At 35.5% G+C, this 27,793-nt stretch overlaps 1 protein-coding gene and 1 non-coding gene across 9 annotated transcripts in view; both read right to left on the bottom strand.

The window, feature by feature from the left end:
- LOC138698654 (uncharacterized) overlaps positions 1-6,450 on the bottom strand; it is a 48,398-nt gene extending 41,948 nt beyond the window's left edge. For 2 of the 8 annotated variants that reach the window (XM_069824793.1, XM_069824798.1), the window contains exons 1-2: positions 4,742-5,424; positions 4,298-4,452 (exon numbers count right to left, since the gene is read on the bottom strand). In XM_069824793.1, the coding sequence (XP_069680894.1) occupies positions 4,298-4,452; positions 4,742-4,882 (296 nt within the window). In that variant the 5' untranslated portion in view covers positions 4,883-5,424. Of the gene's footprint in view, positions 1-4,297; positions 4,453-4,741; positions 5,931-6,360 lie in introns of those variants that run through there. The other 6 variants (XM_069824800.1, XM_069824796.1, XM_069824794.1 and 3 more) reach the window with 6 other exon arrangements.
- Positions 6,451-8,826: 2,376 nt separating this feature from the next.
- On the bottom strand, positions 8,827-8,988 carry LOC138698991 (U1 spliceosomal RNA). Its single transcript, XR_011331988.1, has one exon. It is a non-coding gene; the product is annotated as a U1 spliceosomal RNA (small nuclear RNA).
- Positions 8,989-27,793: the final 18,805 nt, after the last annotated feature.

Below are 27,793 nucleotides of genomic sequence, written 5' to 3'. Positions count from 1 at the left end.
TGAAGAAGACTTTTCTCCACCATTTTTGCGATGTCCTGTTGAAATCGTATGTGCCAACTCTCTGATCTGAGAGATCAACACTTCCCATAATTTCATTATAGAATCCAATTGATTCTGGACAGGGTAAGTCATCTGTACTTCCACCTTTCTTCTTTGGTAGTACTTGGATGTCATTAGCTCTATGGCAGTTGCTGAGTATTACTTCTTTTGAATCTTTCAATCTTGCAGCAATAGTTCCAGCAGTGTTTGCCATGTGCTGATATTGAGCTCTTTCCAACTTTTGATCAAATTTTGACATGTTTCTTCTGTTAGATATGCATGTCTCAACTGCAGCGTACTGTATACAGACGTGGACAAATTATTAACAAAATAGACGATTTTTATGATATTTTGTTTACAAAATTTGACTTTTCAATTTAGACTACAGTTGACAATTTTGGATATTTACATCATTACAGTAGAGAGAAATATGCAAAAATGTCAACTGTAGTTTAAATTGAGGAGTCAAGTTTTGTAAAAATATATAAAAAAAATCTTCAATTTTGCTAATAATTTTTAAATTAGCAAAAATGTCAACTGCACTGAAGAGTCAAATTTTGTAAAAATATAAAACAAAAATCTTCAGTTTTGCTAATAATTTGGAAATATCCAAAATGTCAGCTGTAGTCCAAATTGAAGAATCGAATTTTGTAAAAAATATACAATAAAAACCTTCAGTTCTGCTAATAATTTGTAAATATGCGAAAATATCAAATGTAGTCCAAATTGAGGAGTTAAATTTTGAAAAATATGCAACACAAATCTTCAATTTTGCTAATAATTTGGAAATACACAAAAATGTCAACTGTAGTCTAAATTGAAGAATCATATTTTGTAAAAATATAGAATAAAAATGTTCAATTTTGCTAATAATTTGTAAATTAGCAAAAATGTCAACTGCACTGAAGAGTCAAATTTTGTAAAAATATAAAACAAAAATCTTCAGTTTTGCTAATAATTTGGAAATATCCAAAATGTCAGCTGTAGTCCAAATTGAAGAATCGAATTTTGTAAAAAATATACAATAAAAACCTTCAGTTCTGCTAATAATTTGTAAATATGCGAAAATATCAAATGTAGTCCAAATTGAGGAGTTAAATTTTGAAAAATATGCAACACAAATCTTCAATTTTGCTAATAATTTGGAAATACACAAAAATGTCAACTGTAGTCTAAATTGAAGAATCATATTTTGTAAAAATATATAATAAAAATGTTCAATTTTGCTAATAATTTGTCCACGTCTGTAGTGTCCATAAGTCTGACAGACGTAAAAAAACTATCAAATGTGACCGTGACGTCACTCTTCCTTACCAATTCCACAAGTTTTAGCACTACTCATTCTCCAAGAGTTCTTCTTTGATCATTTTTTCTTTCGAATCCTTTCCAAAATACACATGTAAGCCACACGCGCACGCACGCACGCACGCACGCACGCACGCACGCACGCACACACACACACACACACACACACACACACACACTTCTGAGTGGTCAGTGTCTGCTATATTTATTTTCTTCTCACGTTTCAGAATGTCTAACCTTATATTTGTACCCTGAACAAAATGCATAAGAAGATTGCGAGGAAAAATCTGTAACCAGACATCCAGATAATCAAATGATCTGTTTATACTTTGATTTAGTATTAATGGAGTCCTATCAGCACTAACTTTTAGTCTAGGTTGGTATTGTGCACTCATAGGTGACCAAAATTTTGTGGTGCCTGAAGAGGACATAGTATTAGAATTTTTATCACTGTTATCAATATTATCTCCGTTATCATCATTATCATTTTTCATAGTCACAATCATCATTAGAAGCTTCTACATTATCTCCATTGCAATTGTTTTTCTCTTCTACTTCTGAAGTAGAGTCTTCACCAACTGAACTCCCTGAATCTTTATCACTAGGCGTGTAATCTGCATCCTGAACTTCATCATCAGAACTGAAGTCACAATCTGACACTGGGTCGTCTACAGTTTTCTCCAAATAAGGTAGGCCTATCAGTTGTTTATCGCTAAGAAAGGCATTCTGCTTGCTAGCAATCCCTTGTAAACATACTCCTGGAGAAAGACATTCTCATTTCGGCGCCATTCTGTGTCCAGCTCAGCTAAAATAAACATAATATATACTGAACAACAGGTTATCAAATACCGCTGGGACAATATGTCCCAAAGAATAACACCAATGGGTTATATGTGTCCCACTGAAAAATAAAACTATATTACATGCTTCGTACCAGACATAAAATGGTGTAAAATGCATAAAACGTATGTCTATCATCACTAGAGGCAAATGCACTCACAACTAAACAAAGAAAATAATGCACATTCCGTAATTTCGAGGGAAAATATAGAAGTGTATATGATTCTCTCCTGTTCAGAGGTTAGAACCTCTAAAACTGAAGTCCAGAGCCAAATATTGGAAACTTGTGGAAATTCTGTAACTAGAAAAGCTGGGTATAACCAGTGGGACAGAGTTCTACACTGTCACAAATGAATTTTGTCCCAACAGTGAAGCTTGAACACCTTGCGGGTAGTGAAAGGGTCAAATGAAATGCATTACTATAGTTTATTGTAAATACAGTATACTACAGTAAATTCTTTGCAACTTTGAACTGGAGTAAATAAGACCGAAAAAGGAAAATACAGTACTGTGTCATGCAATTCTATTCTAGGTCTACAGTTATGCAGTACTGTAATTTACAGTTTTCAACTTAGCCTTTACGTTCAGGTGCCATGTCTCTCGAAACAGAACAACTGATTGAAGTGCAGAGAATAATCCTACTAACCCTATCATGTGTCGAATACAATTTCAAGATCGCGGAAACCTTGGACCCATCAGACAGGTCAAATTTTATGAGTTTGTTTATCCACCCACTTCCAGCTAACAAGGGGTAGCCGGCTAGGCTAGTGGTAGCCTACTAGACCCTTACTGTCGTCTTTCATGTTAAGGAATTTCTGTACAGTTCTCAAAACTAAATTTTTCATTTTTCTAACACATTAAGTCTTGAATTCCAAGTTCTGTACGCAGTCAGGAGGTGAAGCAAGCTTTAGGGCTGTGAAACAGCTGTCGTCCATGTCCATGTCTGAGAGTGTCCGTAAAAGAGATTTAAATTTATCATTATTTCTATATTATTTCAGTTGGGACATAAAAATCTGTCCGTATATGAGGAGTGTCCGTATCATGGGGGTGTCAGTTAAGGAGAGGTTTCACTGTACTCGTTACTTCACATCTAATTGGTAAGTTGTAGAGCTTATTATATTCCCCGGTAATTTATGGATTTTGGACTATTTTTTTCAAACTTTCATTTTCGCCGTATTTTACCGTCGTAAAGGCGATAGAAATACTTTCAATTTCGGAAATAAACTATAATAACATAACCTAACCTAACATTCTTAGGTTTGGTTATAGTTGATTTCCGACAAAAATATTTCTATCGTTTTTACGACGGTAAAATACAGTAAGAATGGAAGTTTGAATAAAAGGTAATTTGCTAGGAGACGTCGTTGCACATAGGCCAGTTTTACACTAATCCTAAACATCTTATTAAATATTGAACAAGTTGGAATTATAACCTAAAATAAGACACTTTCCCCGTCACTTATTCATAATAAGGTGAAACGAGCAACGCATCTTGTATTTTTGGTCCAGGGAAAATACTTTGTTTAACCATGGTCTATATGCAACGACGTCTCCTAGCAAATTACCAAAAAAATTGTCCAAACGTAGTCAAACTCCATAATTACATACCTTTTTTTTTTATTCAAAGTCAAATAAGACTCCATTTTTAAACAATATTTTTTTTATATATTTATTTGGCTAATAATGCTAATCTGGGCCAATCTTCGACATCGCCCCACACCACACAAGGTTAGTGGGTTAGTTGTGGGGATTATTTTGTGTAGTGTGCCGGGAATACCGAAGTTTCTCCCTAACCTATAACGCAATGCGTAAATTTACATAAAATCATACACTCTACAAAACGAACATAGCTTATTTTGTATCACGGACAAAATAATTAATAATTCCACTGTATGTCCCCACCAAAAAGGTTTCAAGTAGCATTACAAAAGTTTTGTAACTATACTTAAAGCTACAGTTATAAGCCTATGCCTAAATATTTCAACGAAACTCAACTGTACCAAACTAGAACTATGGAATGGCCCACACTCATGCATTCTACTAATTGCAAATATTAAAACAATGACTGAAGTTCGATCTCTGGGCTGTAGTTTACAACATAACAGATTCATACCTGTACGGTTTAAGGTCGAGAAGTTTATTTGCCGCACAGCAGTCTTTAATAAAATCGATTGAAAAAACTTCATCATTGCCAATGAGAGCCACATTTGGAGGAATTAATGTAATTCCATAATCACCAGGATTCGAAACAACTTCACCTCCGCCGGCCTGAAACAACAATATTACTTCTTTAAACAATTTAACATTTTCGTAACTGTGTCTTCCGTATGCACGTAGTCTTTGTCAACTTTAGAATGAAAATGAAAGCTATATGACAACTTTCCGAAGTATTTACATTGTATTCAATGACAACTCCAATTATTACAGTTGGGTACAAATACTACAACTATGAAGTAAAAACACAAAAAAAAATTTTCATCTTCAAAGTGTAATGTTTTTAAGAATTAATATTTAACACACATGAATATATGCGAACATATGATGTAAACGAACTAACCGTTATCATATCTCTAATTAACCTCTTCTGCGAACATGGCTTGATAACAAAATGCAATGACCTAAATGTTTCATCTACAAAAAGTACTGGAGAATGTTCATCTATCATAATAGACACTACTTCATCCCGTAAAGGCACCATCAGCACGAAGACACAAATCAAGCACAAAGTCACAAAACAAACTATCGATAATAATACCAAATTATTAGTAACTCAACAGCCAATATTGATACGCGCCAATACGTCTAGAAAATGATCAGGTATGGGCAGTGTCGCCAACACCAATTCATGGAAAGATTGAAAAGTCACCAAGAAGCAATACCAAAAAGGCTGAATTAAATCAAAAGAAAGTATATTTGCCTCTCTATTGAGTAAACGATTTGTTAAATTCCTATACCAACAATAATGAAAATTTAAAAATCCCCATCAGATGAACGTTAAAAAAAAAACAGATTAGGTGGCAAACCGCTGACTTTGGCAACACTGAGTCAGAGTTGCCATATTGTAGATATCTTCGAGCATTTTATGTTCGAAGGTAGATACAACATATATAGTGTCACCAACATAGCAAAAATGTTTCTACATCTTGATTACACAACTTTTAACACTATATCACTTCGGAATATGTATTATACAGTATATCTTTCTCGTGTTAAATTCTATCGTACCTGGTTAACATGTTTCGATCTGTTATCGACCTTCTTCAGAACCTTCAGAATACATATTCCGAAAAAATGTTTCCTAAATTTCGAGGTGACTATATGACTTAGCAATATTGAAATTTGCATATTGTGAGTTATCCTACTTAATTAAATTGGAATTTCTTATGGTTTCAGATGGACTATACAATTAATGCTACTTTTAGTTTATATTTCGTCATTTGTTTTGCCTGAATCTGTACACGTGACAATCTCTTTGTTTCTATTCTATATACATTTTTGTAAATTTGATATCATTGTATTATTTGCAGCCCTGTTCACAATATACGTAATCAGAGGTTGTAGTATAAAATGCTTTGTTAATATTATTGTATTGAAGATTATGCGCCATGTTATTATATTATACAATTATGCATAACCTATATATATAATTTTTACTTATGTATTTAAGTGAATTAACATAACTAATTCTATACAAAATTCAAAATATGAAAATTTTGAGATAAACATCTGATATGAAATGTTATATGTCGCTGTAACCACTTAGACAATGTCTTTATCATCTACTCAGTACACTGAAAACTGTTTCTTAAAGACAACAGTTCAACCAATCTCTAATAATCAATAATAAAAACTACTAAGTGGGCCGATCCGTGACAGAGATGGAGCAAGCCCCAACCCGTCACATGATAAAAAGTTGATTCTTTTAATGTAACCTCATCCCACCGTCGAGACGCTTTTCAAGAAAAACCGACGCTTTTCACATGCGGGTAACCTACACAGTCCCTTGGGCTTAAATAATTACGATTTACATAGATATCCTCATGCAAGACATGCGTAGCGGTTCTACTTACGTTCCCTGCGCATACAAAGTGCGCAGAAAGCTTGTATTTGGATATAAAATGTAATTAATGATAAAACGCAATACATTTTATTGCTACAGGCGCATATTATACGTACCTACCATCTAGCGGCGGCGGCGGCAGGGAGATGATTGGGTAAAGAGTTGCATCACACATCGATTGTCTCGTGTTTCGTTCCTCCTAGCTGTTTACATTATCTGTTGCTATGGCGACTTTAGAGAAAGCAATGTCGTAGTGAAACTGAGGCTGTAAACTTGTGAAGGAACAATAAATGCTCACATTATGCAAGCGACATTAAAGAAAACCTTAGAATTATCTGATCCAGAATAATAAAGGACTATTAGAACTGTGAAAAGATGGGTATTTGCAGAGCCTTCTTTAGTTACAAGCCGGGGCATGGGTAGGTTTGGCAACGCAGAGTGGAGGCGGGAGATTTTAGAGTGATATTGTGTTTGCTCATTGCTTTCGTTATACGTAACGCGTATTTTTTCAATATTACTTCATGCACAAAAGTAAGATCAAGATTCAGAGTAGTGATGTAAATTATTACGGGTTCGAAAATAGTGTTTTATTGCAATCACTTAGCTATACTCCAGAATACGGCGTAAGTAGGCTACTTACATACAAAGGATGCCACTTAAAATAATTACAAAAAACATGTTTTTATTGATAGTACGAAGGTAAATAAATAAATAAATAAAAAAGATATTCCTTGCACCGAAAATAATAAAATCAATAATGCAATAAAGACGTAAGTTCCTACGCAGTATTCTTAAGTTCCATTCAGTTAACAAATTTGTGGCTAGCAAATTGTCAATGTTTTGCGATTTAATGGTGTTTCATCTGTGAAAAGTTTAGGATATATTTTAATATTATCTTATGCGATTATCTATCGTGTTTTTCTACAAATATTTCGGATGTCTAGAAAGTGCTGTGTGCCTATGTGTCGTAGCAACTACACTTATAATTAAAAAAAAATAAAAACATACTTGTTTTTTTATTGATGGTACAAGGGAAAATAAATAAATACTTAAAGAAATGTTACTTGTACCAAAAATAAATAAAATAATGACGTACTTTCGCAGTACCCTATTCCAATCAATTAACCATTATGTGGCTAGTAAATTGACAATGTTTTGCCGCTTAATGTTGTTTCACCTACGACATGAAAGGTGTAGGATATCATATGCATTTTAATTTCATGTGATTATGTCGTGCTTTTCTATAAATATTTCAGATGTCCAGGAAGCCAGTTTTAGTTTGAACCTGGCCAGTCACCATAACAATATTGTTATCCTAAATTATTTGTTATAGACTTTTTAAAATATAATTTTAAATAAATATAACTACAGGGTGAATGTAGAGTATCCAACGCCCACTGAACGAATATTTCACTTTTATCACTGCCAATGTTGCGCTATAATCGTATATGCAAGGTAGGCTATAACAAAAACCTAAAGTAACCAAACCCAACCTGTCAAAGAAGCAACAAGTTACACTAAATATGTGTAAAATTGGCCTATGTCTCTATAGTGGGCGGGACATAAGTAACATTGACCAAACCAACAAAGTGATTAAATGCATCTACAATTTATAGATAGTTCTGAAGTATAGCAGGCATTCCGAATCTTCAACAAAACTGCAACATTTATGGGATCACAAAACAGCTGTTTACAGTGACTTTGAAAATCAACGGCGTAACTTTATTGATATAGCAGGCGAGACCCAACAATTTGACTAGAATTCTGATACACACAAACCACAAATAAGAATATAAAAATGTGGTTATACAATATTTAATAGAATAGTCAATTACTTTGGCATCCATAACCGTAAAAATTCCCATGACTGCAAAACTATTTTATTTTAATTTATTGTCTTGTTTTTTATCACCAACACGCATTTAGTTTATAATACATAAACAATTAACGTTTGGTACGACCGCAAACATAATTCTATCGACACACACTTATATTGTAACATAAATTTATATTGAAAATCGGCATTAGCACAAACACATGTACTGTATGGTCAGCCTCCGGGTGACAGATAATTACAGTGTTGCCGACGTATGGCCCCGGCTTGTCCAGCCAATGAGAAAGAGACAATCCAATGTCTCGCCTCTTATGCCATCTATGCGAGCGATGTAGAACGTTTTTGTTCTACGCGTGGTTTGCAAAGGAAACTGTCTTGCGACGATTCAAAAGAATAGTTGGAATCGCAGACAGGGAAGAATCGTGAACTCGTTGACGATTCAAAAGAATAGTTGGAATCGCAGACTGAGAAGAATCGTGAACGAATCGTTAGAATCAATTCGTAATGTGTAATTGAATCGTTGGAACCGACTTCTGAAAAAGAATCGTGTTGCCCAACTCTAATAGATATCAAGCTATGTGACGCACACGAAGATCAGTCACTCTGACACGATTTTGCAGTGACTGATTCTAGCTCATGCATAATTTGCATGATTGTCATTATTATCCCATCTCAACAGACAGTCGTCTACTCTACTCGATTAATCAACAAACTAATTAGTATTTAGGTAATTTGCACTCTATTTATTCCGGGACAGCGCGAACGCAGTCCCGACTACCAAAAATTACGCGCCCGAGTTACTCACATTTGGAGCAATCGCAGGGGTCAACCCAACCGCAGTGCAATGGAAGGGTCTCACCCTGGGGGAACCGCCTTCATGATCACGGTAACCACTACGCCAGGTAAGTATGCCGAGGTTAATGTTCTGTCCCCTTATATGTCTGTTTTCCGTGGTACTACTCACGGGTTATACTAATCACAATTAAATTTCATATAAACAACGTTTATAAATATCTCTTTAAACTCATGTATGAAGTAATATTATTTGAAGATATTCATAAAAATTATTCATACTGTCATAATTTACGTAGAGATCGAAAGTATTTGGTGTAAATCTCCTATAGTAATATAAATAAAGCTGACACTGCCATCTAGCGGCAACATGCGTACTTCATTCAGCTAGATGTGAAGAGGTATTTTGAAGGCTTTGAACGATCCGTGGCAGCGCAGGGAACAATGTGACACATGCACCGTAAACGATAAAAATCCTATTTACACAGAAGATACCCTTTCTCGGTATTGTAAGATTATAAGACATGTGAAAGTAAACTCTTTTCGCTTCACGATTATCGAGTATGTAATGTATAGGCCTCCTCACCTCTTGTCTCAACCAGTGGTGATATTCAAGAAGTTTAACAACCAGTTCTTTCATGTGTACCTATGTTAAACACATACGGTATATGTCCATGGTAATTGCAAATATTACCTGGAAAAAAAATTAACAACCGGTTCGTCTGAACCAACTGAATATCACCAATGGTCTCAACTGATTTTGAGAAACAAACACTTCACAGTAACAAGGACACAGGAGATCTGCCATTACATAATTAAACGTCTATATTTAATAACAAAAAAATTAATTCTCTAGATAGATATGGCATAAAAGGAAAATATAAGTAACCAATGGCGACCAAAACAGCAGACTAATCTTATAAATTCCATATCACATGTATAATGAACATCCGCAAATATTGATACCTTTTTTGGGAGCAGGGTGGAATAACAGCCTTACAGTAAAAAAGCGCAATTCAGGAAAATTAGATAGAAAGCTTAAAAGTATTAGGAACGAAGTCTTTACATTCAGGGACGTCGCTAGGGGGGGGGGGGTGCAAAAGGGTGCGCAAGCACCCCATAAATAATCGGAGCACCCCTTTCCGCACTCCAAAGGCATTTAAAGCCCTGATTTGGGCAATTTATTTAAAAAAAAACTAGGCATAAGTTATTTTGAAGAACGAAAACAAACATACCTATTCCTGCAAGAGTGTAAAACAAAATTCATTAAACGCCAGAAATAAAAACAAGCCATTATTCAAACTGTAAGCCTACATAACATTTGGCATTCTACACGATTCACAGTTAAACGCAAATCAACGTTAATGTTGTTTTTATTCAGTGGCGGCTCGTGGGTATTGAATTCAGGGGGGCTGCATACAAAAATAAACCGTGCAACTTATCTTATTGAAAGATTAGTTCCATGAGCCTTCTCTTGTAGGTTGCAAACTTTAGAATCATCTTCTTATTAAAATCCGATATGTCGTTTAGCATAGTCTTTACAATGGAAAACATAGCTAATGCGGTCAGTCTCTCTTCTCTCATCGTATTTCTAAGATAGGATTTCACTCTTTTCAAACACGAAAAGCAACGTCCTGGTTCAGAAGTTGTCATTGTTATGGTGATAGCTATGCGTAGTAGTTCCACAACTTCTGAAAATGAGGCCTGCAAGTTCTCAGACAGAAGAAACTGCAAGAGCTTGACTGCGTCACTGATATTTCTGAATTCTTGTCTCTGATACAACACAGTGAGTTACGTTTTTAGTTTGCCTTGATTGAACATCAGAAAAAGCTTCACACATACATTTAGGTGATTTTCTGGAAATGAGCTTTTGTAGTATTCAAATTTTTCTTGACACAGAAGAGAAGATAATATCAGATGATCTATGAACTGGAATCGGGTGTTAGCTTGTGTGATAATGAGGTCACACACTTCCTTGGCTGCCGCAACCCTTGTCTGAATCCCTTCGATCTTATGACGCTTTTTAGGATTTTCATTTTCACAGATCTCGCTGCTCAATTGTGCACTGTTCCGTATTGTCTGTATGGAATTAACAAAGCTTGATATGCAGAGTCGGCCTGGGTAGCATAGTCGGTTGGGGGTTCGATCCCGGCCCAGGTCGATGGCATTTAAGTGTGTTTAAATGAGACAGGCTCATGTCAGTAGATTTACTGGCATTTAAAAGAATCCTGCGGAACAAAATTCCGGCACATCGGCAACGCTGATATAACCCCTGCAGTTGCGAGTGTCGTTAAATAAACAATAATTTAATTTTTTATATGCAGATTTGGACCTTAGAAATATCTAACTGGCGATGTTGTAGTTGGTTGTATGATATAATTATCTACATGATATATCAATAAATGGAGAAAAAAAACAGCCAGAAATTGAATTCAGGATATTCAAGAGTGCGCACCAGGGCGCTTGCCTCATTTAGTGTGATGTTGTTAGATGTTTCAGATTCCATTATGGTTTGAAAACATTCTAGCAATGGCTCCTTCTTCTCATGAATAACACGGTTCTTATTTTAAAACTCCATCTTGTTGCCCCAGCTGATGAAATTGTCTTTGAAACACATTAATCGAATACAGATGAGTGGACATCAAGAGAAGAAAGCAGGGATACTGGATAAATCAGCAAAAAATATGCGAGCCTTTGTATTTTGTTTAGCGGCTCTTTCCATTATGAGATTCAACTGATGGGCACTTAATTTCACATTTCTCCTGAATTGTTAAGGTTCTGAACTGAATAGACTGTAAATATTGCACAGAATTAAACATTGTCGCACTTGTTATACTCACAACATTAAAGAAAATGTATTTAAAACTGCGCGCTACTGACAAACTGCTGCAAATTCTGCAGCGCCTGGAAACTCTGGATTCATGGCAAGGGGCAGCAGGGGGAGGGGTAAAACTAACGCGCAAAGCATCCGAGACGAGACTGGCAGCTCCAGGGGAGGAAGTGGCTTCACCCATAGTCCTTGTCTCTATACTGTTTTCGCTGTAAGAAAAATCCTAATGTAAACATAAGCACGTTGCTGTCATACCCGTGATTGGCTCCCAGTCGAAACACTTACATGACGCAGGAAAATATAGTTCGTATTTGGAAACCATAATCTTGTATTATTTGGAAATAAAAAATTGAATTCTACTTGTTAAATATGATGAAACATTTAACTTCACTCATGTGTAAAACGCTGTGTAAAAGAAAAGCTACTTTTATATTTTGTTATGTACTATGAACGCGGATGAATACCAACAGTAATACCGAGGTAGTCTGTTCTTGTAACAAGCTGGCGTCACTTGAGCTCGTAGATGCTGACCAAGAGGAGTAGAAATATATTTCTACTCCTCTTGATGCTGACGTAAGCACGTAGTACTGAAGTATGGCTTCTGTATCCTCAACTGTCCATTGTGAAGACATAAGAATTGAAAATAATTTAATTGTAGTAATTATAAAGTAAATGTTTCCTCAGCAAACGAATGCATAGTAGTGAGGTTAGGCCTACTTGATGAGTAACGGGAAATATTTAACATGAAACAGAATGTACAACAGTAGGCGGGAACACGTACTGAGAATCTATGGCGCCAAACAGCGGCCAATGAAGCCTCACTTCAATCACGTGCTATTGTTTACATTAGGATTTTTCTTACAGCGAAAAGATTATAGCTTCGCTCTCGCAGCACCAGGGGAGGAAGTGACTTCACTAACGATTGCGTGCATGAGAGCGAAATTTTAAATAATTCGAGCCGCTAAATAGAGACTGTATAATAAATGTATTTCACAACATAAAACGAGACAAGAGCCACAAATGTCTGGGGGTGCTGCAGCTCCGCAGCCCCTCTTCGAAAGCCGCCCTTGTTTTTATTCCATCATTAAATAGCGTTACACCTGCTTGAACGTCATTAGTATTAATATGTATCGGTGCAATGCTGTCGACTCGACAATGAACATTCCCGGATGTCGGATTCATTATTGGTGAGCCTAGATATATTAACCCTAATCTGCCTGGTTTTCTGACATGTGGCGATTTTTGTAATTTCTTCAACATTTGTTCAAACTTACGTCCTTAATATGGAATTAAACTCGGTTTTGTTTAAAATCATCTACTTTTAAAGATAAGGGGTGGTATCATACGGTACCTCTAGGCAGATACAGGTGCAAGATTTCTTGTCTTCAGATTTCATCATTTTAAGTCGTTATTTATTGGAATGACAGAAAAACTTCACTATATCATTCATTATCTTTTATTATTTTATTTCTTGTATGATAATAACAGGGTGGAGCTAGCTTTTAGAAATAGCAAGGGTTCGCACCTCAATGCTCCTTGGTTTAGTTGCACTTCCTAAGATTTTACATATCATTTTTCAAAACATTTTACACAGAGTCCCACTTCACTCTTAATTATTATTTTTCAACATATTTAAAAATTTTATTAAATGAAATTAATATGACTATTATCTACGTAGAGGAAGACAAAACCAACTGTGGAAACTTTGGAGGAATATCACTTTTGTTGACGTCGTACAAAATTTTGTCCAATATCCTTTTGAGAAGATTAACTCTGTATGTAGATGAAATTATTGGGAATCATCAGTGTGGTTTTCGGCGTAATAGATCGACTATTGATCAGATTTTTTCTATTCGACAGATAATGGAGAAAAAATGGGAGTATAAGGGTACAGTACATCAGTTATTCATAGACTTCAAAAAGGCATATGACTCGGTTAAGAGGGAAGTATTATATGATATTCTTATTGAATTTGGTATTCCCAAGAAATTAGTTCGATTAATTAAAATGTGTCTCAGTGAAACATACAGCAGAGTCCGTATAGGTCAGTTTCTATCTTATGCTTTTCCAATTCACTGCTGGCTAAAGCAAGGAGATGCACTATCACCTTTACTTTTTAACTTCGCTTTAGAATATGCCATTAGGAAAGTTCAGGATAACAGGCAGGGTTTGGAATTGAACGGGTTACATCAGCTTCTTGTGTATGCGGATGACGTGAATATGTTAGGAGAAAATACACAAACGATTAGGGAAAACACGGAAATTTTACTTGAAGCAAGTAAAGCGATCGGTTTGGAAGTAAATCCCGAAAAGACAAAGTATATGATTATGTCTCGTGACCAGAATATTGTACGAAATGGAAATATAAAAATTGGAGATTTATCCTTCGAAGAGGTGGAAAAATTCAAATATCTTGGAGCAACAGTAACAAATATAAATGACACTCGGGAGGAAATTAAACGCAGAATAAATATGGGAAATGCCTGTTATTATTCTGTTGAGAAGCTTTTTATCATCCAGTCTGCTGTCCAAAAATCTGAAAGTTAGAATTTATAAAACAGTTATAATACCAGTTCTTCTGTATGGTTGTGAAACTTGGACTCTCACTCTGAGAGAGGAACATAGGTTAAGGGTGTTTGAGAATAAGGTGCTTAGGAAAATATTTGGGGCTAAGAGGGATGAAGTTACAGGAGAATGGAGAAAGTTACACAACACAGAACTGCACGCATTGTATTCTTCACCTGACATAATTAGGAACATTAAATCCAGACGTTTGAGATGGGCAGGGCATGTAGCATGTATGGGCGAATCCAGAAATGCATATAGAGTGTTAGTTGGGAGACCGGAGGGAAAAAGACCTTTAGGGAGGCCAGACGTAGATGGGAAGATAATATTAAAATGGATTTGAGGGAGGTGGGAAATGATGATAGAGACTGGATTAATCTTGCACAGGATAGGGACTGATGGCGGGCTTATGTGAGGGCGGCAATGAACCTTCGGGTTCCTTAAAAGCCATTTGTAAGTAAGTAAGTATAATCTACGTAGAACAACAAGACTAGTGAAGTTTCAGGAAGATTGAATGAATTTGAATTTTCATTAGACGTCATATTAGCTGTGTTACGAACTGAGCGTGTATCACGACAATAATGTACCTATAAGGAAATCTTTCATCAGTGCGACAATGCATTATATAGTTGACTTCTGACATAGTGTGTTCTTACGAGTTACTAGTTTAGATAATATTTTGTTCATAATTATACGATAATGAGTGATTTGGTTGTAAAAAGGCAAATTCTACAGTCTGTTATAATATCTACCGGACAAAAAAGTAATATTTCGGACTTTTTTTTTTAATTACGCAGAAACAAAGAAAAGTAAGTGAAGATGAGGATGTTACGATCGAATTTGAAAGTGAATGGGCTAGAGTATGATGTACTCGCGCTTAATGAGAGTGAAAAGGGCTTCCCTCTTGATTTTTTCTTTTTATTTTAGTAGGTTATTTTACGACGCTTTATCAACATCTTTGGTAATTTAGGGTCTGAATGAGATCAAGGTGATAATGCCGGTGAAATGATTCCGGGGTCCAGCATATTTGCTCATATTGGGTTGAGGGAAAACCCCGGAAAAAACCTCAACCAGGTAACTTGCCTCGACCGGGAATCGAACCCGGGCCACCTGGTTTCGCGGCCAGACGTGCTGACCGTTACTCCACAGGCGTGGACGCTTACCTCTTGATATAGCTGAATCAGTATCAGACGGTCCTCAACAGTTCGTGTTAAATGAATACTCGAAAAGAACATCTGGGAAGGAGGAGAATAGAAGTTTCCAATCTGAATGATTTGAAACTTTCCCCTGACTGGAAAACAGTGTTTCTCAACATGCTGCATTTTGTTTCGCGTGCCGTTTTTTTCGACTGAGAGTGGTTGTTGTTCATCTCTAACAACGAAGGGCGGAAAAAAAAATTGGAAAAAAGCATTGTCCGCCGATGCAGAGATATAAAAATGAAAATGTTGAATCACATAAATGTTGTGCTGCATGAGAAGAATACCGACGCATGAAAATAAGAGATACATAGTAATATTAATAAGCATATATGTATAGGACGCACGCAACTGCACGAGAGAACATTTTGGATTTTTTATATACCACGTTTTACAGTTTGCACCCCATCCGCACCCCCCTTGCTCTGATCCTGGCGACGTCACTGTTTACATTTTATAATAATTAATCTTATGTGAAGGAGCTATCGTATATATTATTAAAATTCATGATTTTATAATATTTTGGTTTTGCAATACTAATATAAACAAAGGTATAATACGGTATTGCTTATTTATTTACAAACTAGCCGTACCCGTGTGCTCCGCTGCACCCGTTAGAAATAAATATAAAGTAATTACATAATTAAAATAGGACGTTTGATCCAGGGAACATTCGTGTTTGATAGAAGGATAAATCGTTTATTATGTTACTTAATTTAAATTGCATCCAAATACTTAAAATGCGATCATTTTGGTCCAGAGACACTCATTTGGTGCAATGACAATTCCTTTAACATGTTTCTTAATTTTTATTACATGCAACCATAGTTTAATGAATATCGACATCATTTAGATTTAATGTGTATATTTTATTTTACTTCTTATAGGTTTCCATTGATTTATGGTAATAACTTAATTTTAACCCTTGTTTTCTACGTATTCAGTAAATGGCGCTTGGCCCAGTATGGTACTGAACCCTTCAAATAACTTAAATTATATTATATAATATTACATTACAGTACATATTATATTATATCAGAAGTTACTGTAATAACATTATAGCATTATGTCCATTTAGAGAAACTACACTTTCCAATGGTGAAATAATAATTAATTATACAAATCGGTTAATTTAGCTTCCGATATTACTTCATACAAACACAGAAACATTCTCTGTAGGCTATCTTTCATAGCTTTCGATTGTTGCTGTCCAACGCCCCTTATAGACCAAGTCATTTGTTTTTTAATTCATTACACGGCCTTAGATGGCAGTTATTTTAATTTTAAAACTCATTTATCTCATTAAATATCAGTCCTATTAAATTTTTCAAGCAATAAAACTTACCGCAAATTATTTTTAAAGAAATTTTTGTTATGTAACATTTTTCACAAAAATCAATAATAAGCGAGATATTTCGATTTATTTAATTCAGGCCCCCTTATAACCCTCCTTTTAAATAATGTATTTTGAATGCCATATAGCCTAAAATCTAAGTTACAACGAACTTAATTTATATTCCAATTTTCATCGAAATCCGTTCAGCCATTATCGCGTGAAAAGGTAACAAACATACAGACAGACATACAAACAAAAATGTCAAAAAAGCGATTTTCGGTTTCAGGGTGGTTAATTATATATGTTAGGACCAATTATTTTAGGAAAATCGAAAATTACCAGAAAAATTTCGGCTACAGATTTATTATTAGTATAGATTCTCATTAATGAAATTACTGCATAAAAGTGCAATAAACTTCTGTTTGTATTTTGTTACATTATTGCAAACAATACAAGCAGTATGAAGTTCAGTATACGAAACTGTGTCAAACAAGGTGATCCGCTTTCAGCTACGTTATTTAGTTTGGTTATAGACTTTATATTGAAGAAACTGGAGATGAGGGGAACATTACAACAAAATTAAGGCCATGTATAGCTAATGCTGATGACATAATAATAACTGCAGGAACAAAACCGGCTTTGATAGAAACATTTAACAATTTAAAAGAACAGGCAATGAAATTTGGATTGATAATTACTTACTTACTTACTTACAAATGGCTTTTAAGAAACCCGAAGGTTCATTGCCGCCCTCACATAAGCCCGCCAGCGGTCCCTATCCTGAGCAAGATTAATCCAGTCTCTATCATCATACCCCACCTCCCTCAAATCCATTTTAATATTATCCTCCCATCTACGTCTCGGCCTCCCTAAAGGTCTTTTTCCCTCCGGTCTCCCAACTAACACTCTATATGCATTTCTGGATTCGCCCATACGTGCTACATGCCCTGTCCATCTCAAACGTCTGGATTTAATGTTCCTAATTATGTCAGGTGAAGAATACAATGCGTGCAGTTCTGTGTTGTGTAACTTTCTCCATTCTCCTGTAACTTCATCCCTCTTGGCCCCAAATATTTTCCTAAGCACCTTATTCTCAAACACCCTGAACCTATGTTCCTCTCTCAGAGTGAGAGTCCAAGTTTCACAACCATACAGAAGAACCGGTAATATAACTGTTTTATAAATTCTAACTTTCAGATTTTTGGACAGCAGACTGGATGATAAGAGTTTCTCAACCGAATAATAACACGCATTTCCCATATTCATTTTGCGTTTAATTTCCTCCCGAGTGTCATTTATATTTGTTACTGTTGCTCCAAGATATTTGAATTTTTCCACCTCTTCGAAGGATAAATCTCCAATTTTTATATTTCCATTTCGTACAATATTCCCGTCACGAGACATAATCATATACTTTGTCTTTTCGGGATTTACTTCCAAACCGATTGCTCTACTTGCTTCAAGTAAAATTCCCGTGTTTTCCCTAATCGTTTGTGTATTTTCTCCTAACATATTCACGTCATCCGCATAGACAAGAAGCTAATGTAACCCGTTCAATTCCAAACCCTGCCTGTTATCCTGAACTTTCCTAATGGAATATTGTAGCGCGAAGTTAAAAAGTAAAGGTGATAGTGCATCTCCCTTGAGAAGAAAACAAAATTCTTAAAATGTAGCACAAAAAGAGAAACTTTAGGAGATCTTAAAATAAATTATATAATGATTCAACAAGTACCAAGTTTCAAATATCTTGGATCAACTGTTAATAACAACAACAACACTGAGGAAGAAATAAGAGAAAGAATTGTAATGGGAAACAAACATACCATGCCTGCAGTTATTAGAAGTAAATTGATATCTAAGCAGTCTAAATTTAAGCTATACTGTACTACAATAAGACCTGTAGTAACTTATGCCAGCGAAACATGGGTCCTTAAAAACTCCATAAAACATAAACTGCTAATTTTTGAAAGAGCAATATTAAGAAAAATTTTTGGTCCAACTAAAATGTTGTTGTTGTTTGTTGTTTTCTAATGCCAGGCGTTTGACAATAAAGTCATTTGACCTCTTGCACTCCAATATTTTTCAAAGATATTATCATGCCCAGCCACTGAAGCACAGATTTTCAGGTGTTCCGAATCCATTTCTTGGTTTGAGTTGCGCAATGGGCAGTTAGGGGACTGATTATATTCCAATTCTATGCAGGTGTTTGGCCAGACAGTCATGGCCTGTTGCCAATCTAAATGCAGCTACAGACGATTTTCGTGGTAAATCGGAAATTAACTGTGGATTATGATGCAGAGAGTTCCATTTTTTCCCTTGAGATTGTGTTATCAAATTTTGTTTGTTAAAGTCTAAGTATGTAGATTTAATAAATCTTTTCACAGAGGTCCAACTAAAATGAATGATGGTACATGGAGAATTGAAAATAACAGTGAACTGAATGAGCTGATAAAGAATAGGAACATAATGAATCATAAAATCGCTAAGATTAGGATGGTTTGGTCATATAAATAGAATGCAGAATAATAGACTGGTCAAACAAATATATAAATGGAAACCAATAGTTAACAGAAAGAAGGGTAGATCAAAAAATAGATGGGAGGATGATGTCCTGAATGATTTGAAATTGATGAAGGTGGAAAACTGGACAAAGATAGTTGGAAGCCGTAAGAAATGGAAGAAAGTTGTTGAGAAGGCCAAAACGTTCATCTGAGAGTTGTAGAGCCTGCAGAAGAAGAAGAAGACAATCAGTGTGAAACAAAATAATATTTGAAAACATTAATTAAATCATGTCATACTTCAGTTTCGGACACAATATATAAAACGAAGTAAGCTATGCAGAGACAATAAAAATGCTAATGATATACAAACTTTCCTTGCAGCAAACAAGTCAGTAATTTATCTAGTCCATTTGTGAAGAATCTCACTTTCCCATGAATCTCCTTCATGGGTATGAAACAATGTCTATTCACTCGGATATTTAAAAACACAAATGATAAAATTAATCACCATAAATATCGCTCATCTGAAGTATCTGTATAACTTTTAAGGAATAAGAGTGCAGTTTATCAGTGTGTAGAACAGAACGGGGCAAAGTGACGCTGCAAAATAAAGTGCAACACATGTGTTATCATGTTAAAAAATATCTGCATTCATGCCACTGGTAGTATATAAAGCAGTGGCGATTCCTGGATATTTTGGTTTTGTGGGATGTAAAAATATAGACATATACAACAATCTTCCAATATCCATGAGTGTGATATGTGGAGTGTCGTTTCAAAACATATTAAATACATCCTCGGTCGAAATTTAGTTTGAAGCGATTTCGCATAGCTGAGACGGTATTCTTTAAGACTGTGATCTCATATCGGAGCAATTCGCATTCTTTCCCGCCTTTTTTCTATGATGAAAATTATGTGTTGGATCAAATCGTATTATCTACAACTCCCATGATGTGTCGGATCAAATCGTATTATCTACAACTTCCATGATGTGTCGGATCAAATCGTATTATCTACAACTCCCATGATGTGTCGGATCAAATCGTATTATCTACAACTCCCATGATGTGTCGGATCAAATCGTATTATCTACAACTTCCATGATGGTCGGATCAAATCGTATTATCTACAACTCCCATGATGTGTCGGATCAAATCGTATTATCTACAACTCCCATGATGGTCGGATCAAATCGTATTATCTACAACTCCCATGATGTGTCGGATCAAATCGTATTATCTACAACTCCCATGATGTGTCGGATCAAATCGTATTATCTACAACTCCCATGATGGTCGGATCAAATCGTATTATCTACAACTCCCATGATGTGTCGGATCAAATCGTATTATCTACAACTCCCATGATGTGTCGGATCAAATCGTATTATCTACAACTTCCATGATGTGTCGGATCAAATCGTATTATCTACAACTCCCATGATGTGTCGGATCAAATCGTATTATCTACAACTTCCATGATGTGTCGGATCAAATCGTATTATCTACAACTCCCATGATGTGTCGGATCAAATCGTATTATCTACAACTTCCATGATGTGTCGGATCAAATCGTATTATCTACAACTCCCATGATGTGTCGGATCAAATCGTATTATCTACAACTTCCATGATGTGTCGGATCAAATCGTATTATCTACAACTCCCATGATGTGTCGGATCAAATCGTATTATCTACAACTCCCATGATGTGTCGGATCAAATCGTATTATCTACAACTCCCATGATGGTCGGATCAAATCGTATTATCTACAACTCCCATGATGTGTCGGATCAAATCGTATTATCTACAACTCCCATGATGTGTCGGATCAAATCGTATTATCTACAACTCCCATGATGTGTCGGATCAAATCGTATTATCTACAACTCCCATGATGTGTCGGATCAAATCGTATTATCTACAACTCCCATGATGGTCGGATCAAATCGTATTATGTGCAACTTCCATTAGTTAAAATCTTAAATGGACAGCGTTGGCCAGCGTGTTGTATCTTCCCGCCATTATTGAGTTTCCCGCTGTTTTACAACATTGTGATTATCAAGGTATGTACAGTAGCAAAATCTATTAAGAGCAGTAAGGGAACTAGAGAGAGGAGAGGTGGTGCCCGAAAGAGAGCACTATATGTCGCTAAGGAGAGGGAAGTATTGTAATTTAGCTCTAAATTAAGAGCAAGTGGTCCACACCTGTGGAGTAACGGTGAGCACGTCTGGTCGAGAAACCAGGTGGCCCAGGTTTGATTCCCGTTCGGGGCAAGTTACATAGTTGAGTTTTTTTCCGGGGTTTTCCCTCAACCCTATATGAGCAAATTCTGGATAACTATCGGTGCTGGACCCTGGACTCATTTCACCGGTATTATCACATTTACTTCATTCAGGCACTAAATAACCTCAGATGTTGATAGAGCATCGTAAAATAACCTACTATAAGAAAGAGCAAGGGAATCATATTCCAATAGAAGTAAAAGTCAGAGACTTTATTTGGCTTCCGACTTAAATATTACAAAGTTCTTCAAAATGTACAATGAAAGTGTTAATACCCGACTTAAGAGTAAAAATTTTTTTTTCTCCCCCCCCCCCCCCAAATATTTCTCGGATAGAATTCAATAGGCTATAGGATTTTGTACACCGGCCAATGATGAATGCAGTTATTGCGCACACATGCTGTTCCCAATAAGAAACTGCGATGATACACTGAAAAAGACTAGGCTCTTAGTCGATTTAGGCGCACATAAGCTTCGTGCCAATACGTTGCATAAAATTATGAGAACAGAACCTAATGAGCATACATCGGATTCTAGGGCAAATGCCTATTTTGTTTCTTTAGGAGAAAAGTAAAAATAATTATTAATATTTGTGTTTCATGGAAATTGAAAGGTATTCAAAGAGTTTTATAGTGCCCTAAAATGCTCTAAAACGGTTATTAGAGCCTAATTTGTTAATATTCGCCTAAAAATGCCTAACTCACTGTAAAGTTTTGCATTTTACTCTTACTTTTTATAATTTATACATGCATTCACTGCGAAATTTAAGGCATTTAAAAAGTGGAAAGTTTGCTTCACACCGGTCATGAAACCATTGATAAAGGAAACAAAATGTTTTGAATCTCACGACACTCGCAATAGATTTCACCGAATTTAACATGTTTGGAGGCATAAATGCCGACAAAGAACCAACCTTAGTTTTGAAGCAGGCAACAATCACAACATGTGCTGCTACCGATTCAGAGATATAATAAGTGGGACAACGTATTAAATAACAATGTAGGATTTTCATTGTTGGAAAAAGTATCAAGAGTGATATCGGGGGAAAGTGTAAATGTTCCAGTAAGTATTAATGTTTCTATTGTACCTAATTTAAAATTTGCGCCTCTCACATCAGTTTCGGTTGAAAGAAGTTTTTCTGCTTTCAAAATGATTCTCAGTGACAAAAGGCAAAGGTTAACTGTGGAGAATTTAGAAAAAATTCTGGTGGTGTACTGTGCAGATAATTATAATAAAGTCTGAGCATGGAACTGAATTTCAATAACTTAAAATGAGTAATCTTGATATCAATAATCATTATTTCATTAGTTTCAATATATTAAATTTGTGCAGCTCTGTTTATAAATATAATATAGTATTCTTTTTTAATGTTTAAACATACTTTTTTGTGCGTATTTTAGTGTATAACTAAAAATTTCAGTGAAAGAAATAAGTACGATACCTTGATGTGCCTAAAATGCCTATTTTCATTAAAATGGAGCCTAATTTTACAAATTTTGAGCTTATTTTAGGCGCCTAAAACTGCAATTTTTAGTGCCTAAAAATCCGATGTCTACTAATGAGACACAGTCATTTTGTTTCGACTTACAGCAACTGCAACTGCTCTCGAAACTCAACATAGGTGAAGTGTATTATTCAAGACAATTAGCTTTCTATACTCTCTGTGTAACTGATAAAGCTTCACAGAAGACAAATTTCTTTACATGAAATGAAGCACAGGCTGGGCGGGCGCTATTGAAGTGGCATCTTGTGTCACTACATTTATCAGTGAATTTAATTTCGACAGTTCATCAAATGTATTAGGCTGTTCGCCGATGAATGATATATATAAGGATTGAAGAATAAAATATACAGGGTGGGCAAAAAGTCCCATTAGTCCATATTATTTTGTGTCGTGAGAATAATGGGGAACATACTGACTCTTTAGATACTTAGGTATACACAGTTAGTGTACAAAGGTTATTTTGTTTGTATGTTTGAATTATGACCAGAATTACATCAATAGTGTGCATATTTGAGGTATTTCAGATATTTAAGGGGATAACGGAACTTTGTGCTCATCCTGTAAATGCCATAATTATTTAAAATTTATATTCAATGTGAGTTAGAGATCGACCCGGGTGGCCGCACGATCCAAAGTATGTCTCTTTAGGCAGCTCCGTTCGAAGGGTTGCAGGTAAGAAACTCGCCATTCCTTATCACTATTTTCCAGCAGAAAGCAATAAAAACTATTGATATATCGTCCTACGTACTATGCTGCTGTAAGGACCGCAGAAAAACTGACAAATGACAGGGCACAATTCAGCGTGGTTTATAGATGCAAATCGTATTATGTGACAAAATCGCTTCAAAACGTATTAAATACACTGCGTCGGTGCAAAACGTATTAAGTGCAAACTTCAATTGACAATATCATGCAATAGATTAAACAATCAGTGTCAGTGTTTATTACATTTGGTGTCATTTCACAATGCCTAAAAATTGACATTAAGATATTTAAAATTGTTCCATTATCTTAGCCGTGAAACGTTTTTTACGTTTCCTGTAAAATTTGTTTTTCTGCATTTAATACGATTTGAAACGACACTCCACATATGTTCTAAGACGTACAGCAGACGGTATTGAATCCTGTAATAAGTTATTTTCATTTACAAGCTAATTGATTAAATTACGCACAAGATATTACCAATATTAAATAATAAAATACTTACACATGCTAGGGTGACGAGATTCACATCGATAAAAAAAAAGAGGACACAAAGCTTCAAAATGGAGGACATCGTTCGAAAAAAAAAAAAGGAGATAGAAAATATGTACTTAGATTTAGGCTTAGACCTATACTATACTTTAAATTACGTCAATATCTATTTTATTACAAAATATTTACAGTACAGATTTAGGCTTATATCATACTTAAAGGTATGTTAATATTACAAAATAATTATGATAAAACTTAATAATAATACTAATACTAATACTAATAATAATAATAATAATAATAATAATAATAATAATAATAATAATAATAATGATTTTACAGATAGGTACATACGAAAATCAAGGAACCCTATAATTATTAAAGAGGACAGAAATAATAATAATAATAATAATAATAATAATAATAATAATAATAATAATAATAATAATAATAATTCATTCATTCATTCATTTATTTTATTCCATAGATCTTACATGAGCAATGAAGCTTTAAGATGTGGAACATGTCAACATTTTACAATATTACAATTACAATTTTTACAAATTTTTATAGTTTTACAATTTAGTAATTTTCTACAATTTTTACAATTTTGTACAATTTTTTTACATTTTTTTACATTTTGGCGAGATGTAGTGAGATGAGATGAGGTCCGAGGATTCGCCAAAATATTATCCGGCATTTGCCTTTTCGGTGGGGGAAACCTCGGAAAAACTCAACCAGGTAATATATATTTAGATTTAGGCTCAGGTATATATTATACTTAAAATTATGTCAATATCTTTCCTTTATACAGTGATACAGCTGAAATCTGCCATGTGCGTGATGCTCTGACAAGTTGGTATACTTCCTCACAAACCACTCATCCTCCTGCCCATCCTGAATTTCAAAAACAGTGGGACGTTATCTTTTCCCAAAAAATTTTAGATACACTCCTTTCTTCTTTCACATCCGAACAAGACATTGCACGTCTCCTAGCTCTCCAAGAGAGTGAGTCTGGAGCTTGGTTACACGCATTACCTTCTCCTCACATCGGCACCCTAATAGATAGTACATCCTTTAAAATCGCAATAGCTTTACGCCTTGGTTGTAAACTCTGCCAGCCACACCAATGTATTTGCGGGGGAATTGCTGATATTTACGCCCATCATGCACTCAGCTGTGCGAGGAGCAAGGGTCTCATTCCCAGACATACATCACTCAATGATATCATTAAAAGATCTCTGACTTCTTGTGGCATCCCGTCTCTTTTGGAACCACCAGGTATTAGTCGCGCGGATGGTAAACGACCCGATGGTCTCACCTTAATTCCATGGTCTGGAGGAAAATCTTTAATTTGGGACTCCACTTGCGTTGACACTCTAGCTCCATCTCACTTGCCGAATACCTCCAGACACGCAGCATCTGCTGCTGAATTAGCCGTGAAAAAGAAAGTCAATAAATATGCTCATCTTTTAGACAATTATATCTTTGTCCTCTTTGCTGTGGATACCTTCGGTCCTTGGAGTCATGACGCTAAAGTTTTGGTATCTCAAATCGGCCAAATTTTGATCTCCATTACTGGTGATCGCCGTTGCACTACTTATTTGCGTCAACGCCTAAGTATTGCTATTCAACGCGGAAATGCAATGAGCGTTTTGGGAACTCTTCCCGAGTCCAGCCCTTTGGAAGAACTTTTTCTCCTGTAAAATTTTTTATCTCTATGTAAATGTTTTATTACAGCATTACATATGATAAAACTTAGTAATACAAAATGGGTTTACAATTAACTACATATTAAAGCCAAGCAAACTATAATTGTTGTCAAAATACATAAAAGGCCGCACAAAGTGTGAATTTAATACTATTTTGTAAGCAAAGAGATTTATGATCGTTGGCAAAGAGTACATTCCGTCAATGCTACTGCCACGTACAGGCAAATTACTTGAAAAAGGCGTCAAATCAGATAATTTCAAAATATCAGGCATACAAGTTACGAAAAGGAGGACATTTCTTTATTTTGTTTTAAATCCGCCTGGACCTCGGACAAAGGCCTAAAAAGGAGGACGTATCCGGATAAAAGAGGGTGTCTGGTCACCCTAACACATGCACACTCTGGGATGAATGGGATCTGATATTTCAGATTAGGCCCAGTGCAGACGGGTATAAAGACGAACAGCAATAGCGTGTACAAAGCTTGTATGAATCAATTCACATGTGGACACAGAAGTGATTATGCGAACCCACAGCGAGTGACAAGTTGATTGCAGATACTGCTACTTGCAGTGTCCTCAGAGGTTTGTGTTTCATCTAAGCATTAGTAGTGGATTTCATGTTGTATGATTTATCTGATAAGCAAGTTGTAATACAATGTTAAAATTGAAATATACCGTCTGTATATTTCAATTTTAACATTGTATTAGTAGTGGAGATGCGAGTACCAACAGGGATGGAAAGCAAAGAATCTGATGTAGAATTTATTTATATATGAAGTACAGGAATATCCTGGAATATGTTGTGTTGTTTTCTAATGCCAGGCGTTTGACAATAAAGTCATTTGACCTCTTGCACTCCAATATTTTTCAAAGATATTATCATGGTCAGCCACTGAAGCACAGATTTTGAGGTGTTCCGAATCCATTTCTTGGTTTGAGTTGCACAATGGGCAGTTAGGGGACTGATATATTCCAATTCTATGCAGGTGTTTGGCCAAACAATCATGGCCTGTTGCCAATCTAAATGCAGCTACAGACGATTTTCGTGGTAAATCGGGAATTAACTGTGGATTATGATGTAGAGAGTTCCATTTCTGTGGGAAATACCCAATACAAAGTAAAATTGTCTCGATAATAAAATATGTTGTTGTGTTCTAATGCCAGGCGTTTGACAATAAAGTCATTTGACCTCTTGCACTCCAGTATTTTTCAAAGATATTATCATGGTCAGCCACTGAAGCACAGATTTTGAGGTGTTCCGAATCCATTTCTTGGTTTGAGTTGCACAATGGGCAGTTAGGGGACTGATATATTCCAATTCTATGCAGGTGTTTGGCCAAACAATCATGGCCTGTTGCCAATCTAAATGCAGCTACAGACGATTTTCGTGGTAAATCGGGAATTAACTGTGGATTATGATGTAGAGAGTTCCATTTCTGTGGGAAATACCCAATACAAAGTAAAATTGTCTCGATAATAAAATATGTTGTTGTGTTCTAATGCCAGGCGTTTGACAATAAAGTCATTTGACCTCTTGCACTCCAGTATTTTTCAAAGATATTATCATGGTCAGCCACTGAAGCACAGATTTTGAGGTGTTCCGAATCCATTTCTTGGTCTGAGTTGCACAATGGGCAGTTAGGGGACTGATATATTCCAATTCTATGCAGGTGTTTGGCCAAACAATCATGGCCTGTTGCCAATCTAAATGCAGCTACAGACGATTTTCGTGGTAAATCGGGAATTAACTGTGGATTATGATGTAGAGAGTTCCATTTCTGTGGGAAATACCCAATACAAA

This window comes from Periplaneta americana, chromosome 4 (genome assembly GCF_040183065.1).
Source record: "Periplaneta americana isolate PAMFEO1 chromosome 4, P.americana_PAMFEO1_priV1, whole genome shotgun sequence".
Classification (NCBI taxonomy): Eukaryota; Metazoa; Arthropoda; class Insecta; order Blattodea; family Blattidae; genus Periplaneta; species Periplaneta americana.
Note: the sequence above shows the minus strand (reverse complement) of the source record. Positions and strands in the feature narration are given on the sequence as shown.